At 41.1% G+C, this 9,584-nt stretch overlaps 2 protein-coding genes across 4 annotated transcripts; one reads left to right on the plus strand and one right to left on the minus strand.

Annotated features, from left to right (window-relative positions):
- The first annotated feature begins 235 nt into the window (after positions 1–235).
- Synj (synaptojanin) lies at positions 236–5,604 on the plus strand. Its single transcript, XM_011308731.1, has 4 exons — positions 236–708; positions 917–1,274; positions 1,415–1,579; positions 1,707–5,604. Exons 1-4 carry the CDS (start codon positions 582–584, stop codon positions 4,522–4,524), a joined length of 3,468 nt encoding a protein of 1,155 aa, XP_011307033.1. The 5' UTR covers positions 236–581; the 3' UTR covers positions 4,525–5,604.
- A 219-nt stretch (positions 5,605–5,823) lies between these two features.
- LOC105268867 (G protein alpha i subunit) lies at positions 5,824–8,708 on the minus strand. 3 transcript variants are annotated; one of them, XM_011308732.1, is made up of 3 exons: positions 8,198–8,708; positions 7,045–7,229; positions 5,824–6,898 (listed from the first exon to the last, which is right to left on the minus strand). In XM_011308732.1, exons 1-3 carry the CDS (start codon positions 8,316–8,318, stop codon positions 6,134–6,136), a joined length of 1,071 nt encoding a protein of 356 aa, XP_011307034.1. In that variant the 5' UTR covers positions 8,319–8,708; the 3' UTR covers positions 5,824–6,133. The 3 variants fall into 3 exon arrangements, with proteins under 3 accessions (XP_011307034.1, XP_011307035.1, XP_011307037.1); XM_011308733.1 differs by lacking the exon at positions 8,198–8,708 and adding an exon at positions 7,324–7,534; XM_011308735.1 differs by lacking the exon at positions 8,198–8,708 and adding an exon at positions 7,285–7,532.
- Between the last annotated feature and the right edge of the window lie 876 nt (positions 8,709–9,584).

The raw sequence follows: 9,584 nt of genomic DNA on the forward strand, positions 1-9,584 counted from the left end.
TCAATTACTAGGGCCGCCCTGGCCACTTTAGTGATATAAGTCGATTGATATTCTTTATATATAAGGATAATTCATCGCATGAGCGTCTCCCTTTCACTTTCAAAATTTCTTTTTTTCCCGCCTCCCGAACACCTCCGATCTCTCGAAATGCCATATCGTCAGAACTATCGAGTATCGACTGGCACACGCGCACAAAATCTCCCTCATAAGTGTGTCCCCCACCTCGCAGAAGAAGTGAGAAAAAAGAAACAACAATACATGACATAAAAAGAGACAAAAACCATCCGCGGAGAGTGAAAAATAAGAAGTGCAAGCCCGACGATTTTCCCCGAGATCAGTAGGAAAATTTCCGTAAATCGAGTGAAAATCAGAAAGTTCTTTCGAGTGTCAATTGTGAAAAATACTCGGGGCTAACCACTCGATGGTGATTCGTTCGATCAGAGTACCCCGAGGGAGAAGATAAAAATAATTATTGCGAAAAAAAAATCCCCAACCGACCGGTTTACGTATACCTGAGTTACCTGTCAGTACAGACTTAAGACAATTAATAATACCGGGGGACGAATTAGGGAATATTAACAATGGCGATGGGCAAGGGCTTCAGGATATACGAGAAATTAAAACCTCCGAGTCCACATTCACTCATTTTGGAGCACAGGAACCGCAAGGATACCGTACTTTTTGAGTCCCAGGCAGTTGCTGTTTTGTGTGAGTAAAAACATCATTAACGATGAAAAAAAAATAAAAATCCCCGGTTAACAGTCGATAATTAGTCCCCGATACACGAAAACCCTCAAATCTGAATAATTCATTGTCAATCGTCAATAAGTGGGCGTCACAGCAGCTTTTCTCCCTGTGAAAAAATCATTTTCTATTTAAATATTGATATGAGAATTTTTCAATGCTGATGTGATAGCTGCCCAGGAAACAGAATCACTAAAGGTTCAGTACACAAAACTCTTGGATGCCTATGGGTGCCTGGGGGTACTCCAGCTCAACGCTGGAGAAAATACCCTTTTGTACCTCGTCCTGGTGACCGGATGCTTCTCCGTCGGGAAAATCGGAGAATCTGAAATATTCAGGATCACTCAGACCCAATTTGTCCCTTTGCATTACACTCAGGGGAGTGAGGACAGGGTCTCTGAGGTCAGGAAGGTCCTCAATTCTGGCACTTTCTATTTTTCGTGGTCCGCTGGACAACAGGAGGCACTCGATATCACACTAAGTGTCCAGAGAAGATATAAATCTACTATCACGGATAACAGATTTTTCTGGTGAGAATTTTATCGTGAATATTGTCAATAAAAATAATTGATGAAATTAATTATCGATTCATCTCGAAATTTTTTCAAACAAATTTTCAAGGTGAATAATTGATCGGGAAATTAATAAAATGAAATTGCGATCTTGCTAGGAATCGAATGCTTCACATCCATTTGCTGAGGTTCGGGGTGAATACAACAGAGTGGCTGTTGAAGGCAATGTGTGGAAGTGTCGAGATCAGGACAGTTTATGTTGGTCACAGACAGGCACGAGCAGTTGTCGTTTCTCGTCTCAGCTGCGAAAGAGCTGGCACCAGGTAAATTATCCCAAGCCACAATGCCAAAATCCTCCGTTAATTCCTTCAAGACCCTTTTTTTTTCCACAAACTCATAACAACCCATTGATTTTTTATGTATGAACAAATTTTCTCCTCGAAAATTCAGATTCAACGTTCGTGGAACGAACGACGACGGTCACGTGGCAAATTTCGTGGAGACTGAGCAAATAATTTACCTGGACAACGAAGTGACTTCGTTTGTCCAGACTCGGGGTTCGGTGCCACTCTTCTGGGAGCAACCGGGGGTCCAGGTGGGCTCTCACAAGGTAAGGATATCCCGAGGATTCGAGGCATCTGCGCCAGCATTCGACCGTCACTTCTCCATGATAAAACAACGTTACGGTCAGCAAGTGATTGTAAATCTTCTTGGATCAAGCCTCATAGGTAGCAAAGAGGGTGAGGCGATGCTCAGCCAACAATTCCAGACCCACCACAGTCGCTCGAACCACAAAGACGTCCCCCACGTGATATTCGATTACCACCAGGAGTGCCGAGGAGGAAACATGAAGAACCTCTCGAAATTGAAAGCTAAAGTTGAAAAATACCTGGACTCGTTCTCCCTGTTCTACGCAGTGGGTGGTGCAGTTCTGAATGAACAATCAGGTACCATCAGAACGAATTGCCTCGATTGCCTGGACCGCACCAACTGTGTGCAGACGTTCTTCGCTCTGGAGGTTCTCTCGAAACAGCTGACACATCTCAAACTATTCGAGAAGCAACAGATGGTCTCCAGATTCGAGGAGGTCTTCAGACAGATGTGGATAAATAACGGTAACGAAGTGAGCAAGATTTATGCAGGCACTGGAGCAATTCAGGGTAGTTCAAAGCTGATGGACGGAGCAAGATCAGCTGCAAGAACAATCCAGAATAATCTCTTGGACTCGAACAAACAAGAAGCCATTGATATACTGCTGTTGGGTTCGACTTTGAACACAGAGTTGGCAGATCGAGCAAGACTACTCCTCCCCTCGAACATGCTGCACGCACCTCCAAGTGTTCTTCGAGAGATGTGTAAGCGTTACAATGAGTACGTTAGACCAATGAACCTGCGAGTGGGTGTTGGAACGTACAATGTGAATGGAGGCAAGCACTTCAGATCGGTTGTCTACAAGGACGTGTCCGTGGCTGATTGGTTATTGGACGCACCTAGAAACGCCTCGACGTCCCTGGTATCCCCGGAATTCGATGGAATCCCTGTCGATATTTTCGCCATTGGTTTCGAGGAGATCGTCGATCTGAATGCCAGTAACATCATGGCAGCAAGCACAGATAATGCCAAAGCCTGGGCTGATGAACTGCAAAAGGTACTCTCGAGGGATGACGAGTACATCTTGATAACTTATCAACAACTGGTGGGTGTCTGCCTGTACCTCTTCATCAGGCCCCAGCATGCCCCTCACCTGCGCGACGTCGCTGTTGACTGTGTGAAAACAGGACTGGGTGGTGCTACTGGTAATAAAGGAGCTGCTGCTATTCGCTGTGTCCTCTACTCCACGTCTTTCTGCTTTGTCTGCGCTCACTTCGCTGCTGGCCAGTCCCAAGTGAACGAGCGCAACGCCGATTACGCCGAGATCACCAGGAAGCTTGCATTCCCAATGGGAAGAACCCTCAACACTCACGATTATGTGTTCTGGTGTGGGGATTTTAATTACCGAGTTGACATGGACAAGGAGGAGATGAAGGAGATGATTCGAAGGGGTGAGATTGATCAGATTCTGCGGAATGATCAGCTGAAGATCCAGCAGGACCAGGGGAACGTCTTCAAGAATTATCTGGAAGGCCCTGTCAATTTTCCACCGACTTACAAGTACGATTTATTCTCAGATGATTATGACACCAGTGAGAAGTGCAGGCAGCCTGCTTGGACTGATCGAGTCCTGTGGAAAAGACGTAAACAAATACCTGATATTGATTCACCAACTGATTGGAATCCTGGGAGACTTGTTTATTATGGTCGGGCTGAATTAAAGCAAAGTGATCACAGACCTGTGATCGCCATGATCGATGTTGACGTTCATGTGGTCCATGCAGATAAACGAGAGGCTGTGTTCAGGGAAGTTATTCAGGATTTGGGACCACCCGATGGCACGATTATAGTGAAAGCTGTGGAGGAGGCTGATGACATCGACAGTGTTTTCGATGATAATTTCATGCTGGCTCTACTCCAGGATTTATCACACATCGGAGAAGTCATACTCGTGAGATTCGTAGGTGAGACGATATGGGTGACATTCAGGGATGGACAGTGCGCCCTCTCAGCCGCGAGGAAGGGTATGACTCAGGTATGTGGACAGACGTTGAAGCTATCTCTGAAGTCTCCTGATTGGGTGCAGCTCATTCAGAAGGAGATTGAGATATGCAGTAATACGACTGTGGCTCAGTACGAGGAGAATTCACCCACCAGGAGATTGGAGAGACTGGAAATCAACGAGGATGTGCACTCTGGAAGGTCAAGTCCCAGTGATGGACGTCCACCCAGGCCTGCACCCCCTGCACGTCCTGCTCAGCCACCCAGATCACCCGCCAGAGAGAGGAAACCAGGACCCAGGGCTGGTGTTATCAGTGTTCTTCCTAATCAATTTCCAGTGGGAAATCAGTTTCCAAACTCTGCGAGTGCGTTCAGGGAGGAGGCCAGGGTAAATCAGGCTGAAAGACTTTCACCAGAGTCAGCGATTTATGAGGAGATCCTCGAGGAGGCACCCAGCTATCCTGTACCCAATAGGCCACCACCACCTCTGCCCAGGTTTCCTGGGGACAGTGTTGAATCTAAACCTCCCAGTTCAGCTCCTCCACCTCTTCCTCAAAGGCAAGCACCTCTTCCACCCCCTCAGCATCCACCACCCAGTCTACCGCCCAATATGCCACCCCCTGTACCTGCCAGGACCACTGGGGGGCCACCCATTCCAGCCAGAAATCAACAGTAAAGTTTTTCTCAGGAAGAATTCGCAAAATTATGTAATTTAAGGAAATGTAGAACTTGACATTTCTATTTTAGTAGCGAAGAGGTTTGTTTGAGAAGAATATTTCTGAATGTAAAGAAAATTATAATTTTTTGTGAAGACATTTTTTGTAGAACGAAATGAGATGTAAAAAAAGATCTTTACACAAATTTTGATATGTCATTTGGATTCAGAAATATTCCTCGATTCGTTCTTTGGGACTCGATGGAGCTCAGTGTCTAGCTTCTAGTTAAATACCTCAACGAATAAAATATAAGTTCCTAGAAATAATTGATGAGGTTCACTTGGCATTCCAGAATTTTGTTTTTCTCGGTTTTTTGATAGTTGAATTTATTTTCATCTGCTTTTTCCAGGGAATTGTTTTTGAACGATTTTTATTGCATGAATTTTTAATCTTTTTGCAGAACATGTTACAAATGGGGAGATGAATTGTGATTGTTCGGCTCATCATTAAAAAATGGAGTCGAGAAATTAATATTCAATAATGAATGTTCTCGTTGTTTAGTAGATATTCTTTGTCAAAAGTATTTTTTTTTCGCAAGGTACTTCTACCGAATAGAATATATCACTCGTTGATGAATGAATTATGAAAAATCCATTTAGAAATAACAATGCAGGGATTGAGAAGAGATCAAACAAGCCTAATACCAGTATTTGCATAATATCAATACTGCAATTACGTTAATTGCATGTATTCTATGAAAAAAATGATGAATTGTTGACCAATTGTAAGTTTCAAATTCATGGGGTGTTCTATATCGAAATGTTGAACTGTAAAGAGTTAAAATGATTGTGAATTAATAACAAAAGTCGAAGTTTCAAGACGTATGAATTTCTCGGACAAACATCATGAAGATATTGTAATTAATTTATTTCGCAGCTTCCTGCGTAGATTAATGCCTGTAAATAATAATGTGATTAGTGAAAAAAAATTGTCTGCACCTGAAATCTAGAAAAAATAATTGACATGGACTGAGTAATTTCGACGAATGTACCGAAACGTTGTTGGACGAATTGAATAAAGGAATATTGCTTAGCAGCACATCACAATAATTTCATTATGAATTTTATTAATCAATTAAGTGTGCGGTGTGATGAAAATGTCTTGAAAAAACCTAAATCTACGCCATAATAGCGTCAAGTGTCAGAACCATTACACGTTATGTTATAAAAACATATAAAAGTGACACTATAAAAAAAATCTCCAAAAGAATCTCGAGACCAGTCATGGTGAATTGATTAAAAAAAAATGAAGTCCTAGTCTTAAACACACGATTATTGCCCTTGTTCTTAGATATATTCATGAAAAAATAATCTTGTTGTTATATACAGAGATGGACCCACGTCACTAATATTAAATGATTGATAACTCTAAATACAAAATATGAGACGTCATAAATAATACCATCTAATCGAAAAGCCACGATGACTGAATTTCCGAACTACTGGAACTTTTCTCACAGAATTAATAAATCTCCGAGCGTTTACTTCTCAATCTCCAATGAATATTATCGTTTTTTTTTCTTCGAGGGAAACATGACGATTAATCAACGCAAACAATTAATCCACAGATTCAGCTTAGCAGCCCACAGTTGCTCAGATTATTTTTAATAATAACATCAGTCACAGCATCAAATACGAATTGAATATTAGAGGTGTCAGTGGCGCAGGTGAAGTGCGTGTAGATCTGTTTCTGATCCTTTCTCTTGTTGAGATTTTCGAATTTCATCTGAATGTAACCAGCGCACTCCTCGAACGCATTGCTACCCTTGTATTCAGAGAAACATATGGTGAGGGGACTCCTTGCTATTTTCTCCTCGAACAGATCTTTCTTATTTAGAAATAGAATTATCGATGTCTCGACGAACCACTTGCTGTTGCAGATTGAGTCGAATAGCTTCATTGACTCGATCATTCGATTCATCTCCTCATCCTCAGCGAGAACTAGGTCATAACCACTCAAGGCTACACAAAAGATTATGGCTGTTACTCCCTCAAAACAATGAATCCATTTTTTTCTCTCTGATCTCTGTCCACCAACGTCAAACATTTTGAAGTGCAATCCTTTAAACGAAAAATAAGTCTCGACAATTCCAGTTGTTTTGACCCTCGTTCTGAGTACATCCTGCTGTGTTGGAATATAATTTGGCTGGGATATACGATCGAGTGCGTTTAGATAATACGCTGCCGAATCGTTGAGCTGATATTCTCTGCTGCGTGTGAAACAAAGCTGAACACCAGCATCTTGCCATAATCTTTTCATTAATAATACTAGTTCACCAGTTAATTCTCCCTCCTCAGCCGCGGATGCTAGGGTAAAAAACTGTCGAGCTATTTCCTGAAATAGTCACAATATCGTTTAATACGACTACCCTGAATAATAGAGATGACAATTTTTTTCCTCGGAGGCACAGTCAATTCATATTCTCAGAGTTAAAAAATTATCCAAACTTATCAATCCCTAATTAATCACTCCATTCTTACCGCTTTATTTGGATCAGCAAAATCAATTCTCAGCTGTCCCATAGCTCTGATAATAGCCATTAAACTCTGAATGGTATTACTGTAAACAACTGGTTTATACTGTTCACACTCCTCTCTGCTGTATCCAGTCTCGTGAATAATTTTCATTTGCTTGACTATCGTCGATTTGCCAGACTCTCCAGCCCCTAAAAATACCATTGACAATCAATCAGCAATAATTCAAGTGCTACCAGAGCTCACCCCTCAATATCAACGCAAATTATTATTTATACCACTGACTGAAACTATTTCTAGAAATTGCACGACTCATAGGAAGGAAATATTAATTCACTCGCAGCTATCGTCGATTCATTTCCCCTCAGAGCGATAATTTTGTTATGAACACAATTATTATCCCACAAAGTCCATCATCCCCATCGTCCTTACACCCAGGTGTTCCCAAAATTTTTGTCTCATTACCTCAATCATTGAGGACAACCCCAGTGCTATTGAACAATTAAAACCCATTCTCTTTTTGCCTCTTTTGATCAGAATTATTCGGAATCTTATCGTGAATCATATTGGGTGATTCATGAGAGCATTACATGATGTATTCCCACAAATAGGAAGTGGGGATTATCCATCAGCCAGTGAATGACTGGACAAATTATTTTTGGAGAAAATTATCTCGCGGTAATTAGAAATTAATTAACCAACGAAAATGGCGAATAGAGAGAACAACTCCACGATTCTCTCACGTCTTGTCACGAAGGTATTAATTTACTTCAGACATGAATTTATGGAGAAGTGAATAGATCATGAATATGAAGAGATCATTGCAAAAATATATGAATTCCAATAACCGATTTCCATTAATCACCGAATTGACGTGAAAACCATTCTTCTGTTAAATAAATTAATAATAAATAAAGCCAATAATTTTCCGGACCAATCATTACTAAAACCCGAAATTCCATTATATCCAGAGGAATTTTGAAAAAAATAAGCAAATCAGTGATAACAATAAAAATTGGTGAATCTCGACGGTTTCACACTCTAAAATCGCTCTAGATCCCCACCGATGTTATCACAACCGTAAACGTGTGAATGAATGCCAAATCCTGCGTCTAATAACCCCAATTAAACCACAATGAAAAATCGAAAAAATAATTACCGAGGAGTAAAAGTTTGACTTGACTTGCTGCCCGTTCTCCATCGGCCCTGAGGTCCTTGTCGATTTTTTTCGACCTCTCGGCAGCGGCCTTTTCACCGGTGTTACTCACAGCACACCCCATGTCTCACCGGAATTTTAAAAAAACCACCCCCGTCACCCCCTCGATGGGGAATTGATGATCCAATTAATCGACCAATTAGAAATATTGAGATGAATTTTCAGTCTGACACTTGTTGCACCGCACGAGGGGAACCGCCCGACGGCTTCTCCTTCTTTTTTCCTGAAACGACGCGACGGTCTGTCGACCGTTCACCCACCACAAACAAGAATCATCCACAAAACCGATGCCAAGATCGATCCAATGATTAATAATCCACTCGAAGGGGCACGAAATTCAAATGATTCTTCACTTCGAGATGCGCAAGACAACAATGCATTCGCGATTTTTAACTGGTTTTTAACTATTGAATCGGCGCCGACGCAAGACGATTCTCCATCGCCTGCGGTTTTCGATTCCAAAAAGGATTGACTGAAGTAGAGGCTTAGTTCTGGGGGTTTGAGTGACCCCAGGGGCATCGTAGTACTGCACCCCAAGAAAGGGAGGGCACCACATGCAATGGTGGGTTTTTTTTTTTATTAACCAAGTTTTTGTTGCAATGCTGGGGTGTCCATCAAGTCAACGGGGTGAATTTTATTTTCTGCGGTATGAATGCTTTTTGTTTTTTAATTGTTTAAGTGAAATTTAGCCGACTGTAGAATGAGCGGAAAGGGGAAACCACTTCTTGTGGAATTTCAATGGAAAAAATTATTCAATATATTGAAGATATACTACTAATGAAATTATAATTCCGTAATGAGTGCGTTGTCTAATCGGCAGCGTGCTTGGCTAGCACGCCGACGGGTGGGGTTCGATCCCGCCAACATTATTTTTTTTTTTAATAATTCCTATTTTCTTTTTGTAAATGACTAATCAGTCGAAATATTGTTTAAAAATTGAATACCTCCTCGACGTTCATGTTCCCCTGATACTTTTTCAAAAATTTCGAAAAATTTAAAATTTAAAATTTTAAAATTTAAAATTTTCACGTCTAGTGAAATACATACCGTCGGTAATGCGGATCCCTGAAATACCAACAGAGGGTAATATGGGGGTCCCCGGTATATCGGTAAGTGGTGAAAAGATCGAGTAGTAAAGTATCGAGTAAAAAAGGATAAGTATAGAAATTGAAAAATTCGAAATTTTTGAAAAAGTATCAGGGGAACATGAACGTCGAAGAGCTATTCACTGAAATTGAAAAATTCGAAATTTTTGAAAAAGTATCAGGAGAACATGACCATCGAGGAGCTATTCACTGAAATTTTCACTGGAAGTGAAAAATTCGAAATT

The sequence above is a fragment of the Fopius arisanus genome, unplaced genomic scaffold (genome assembly GCF_000806365.1).
Source record: "Fopius arisanus strain USDA-PBARC FA_bdor unplaced genomic scaffold, ASM80636v1 scaffold00062, whole genome shotgun sequence".
NCBI lineage: Eukaryota > Metazoa > Arthropoda > Insecta > Hymenoptera > Braconidae > Fopius > Fopius arisanus.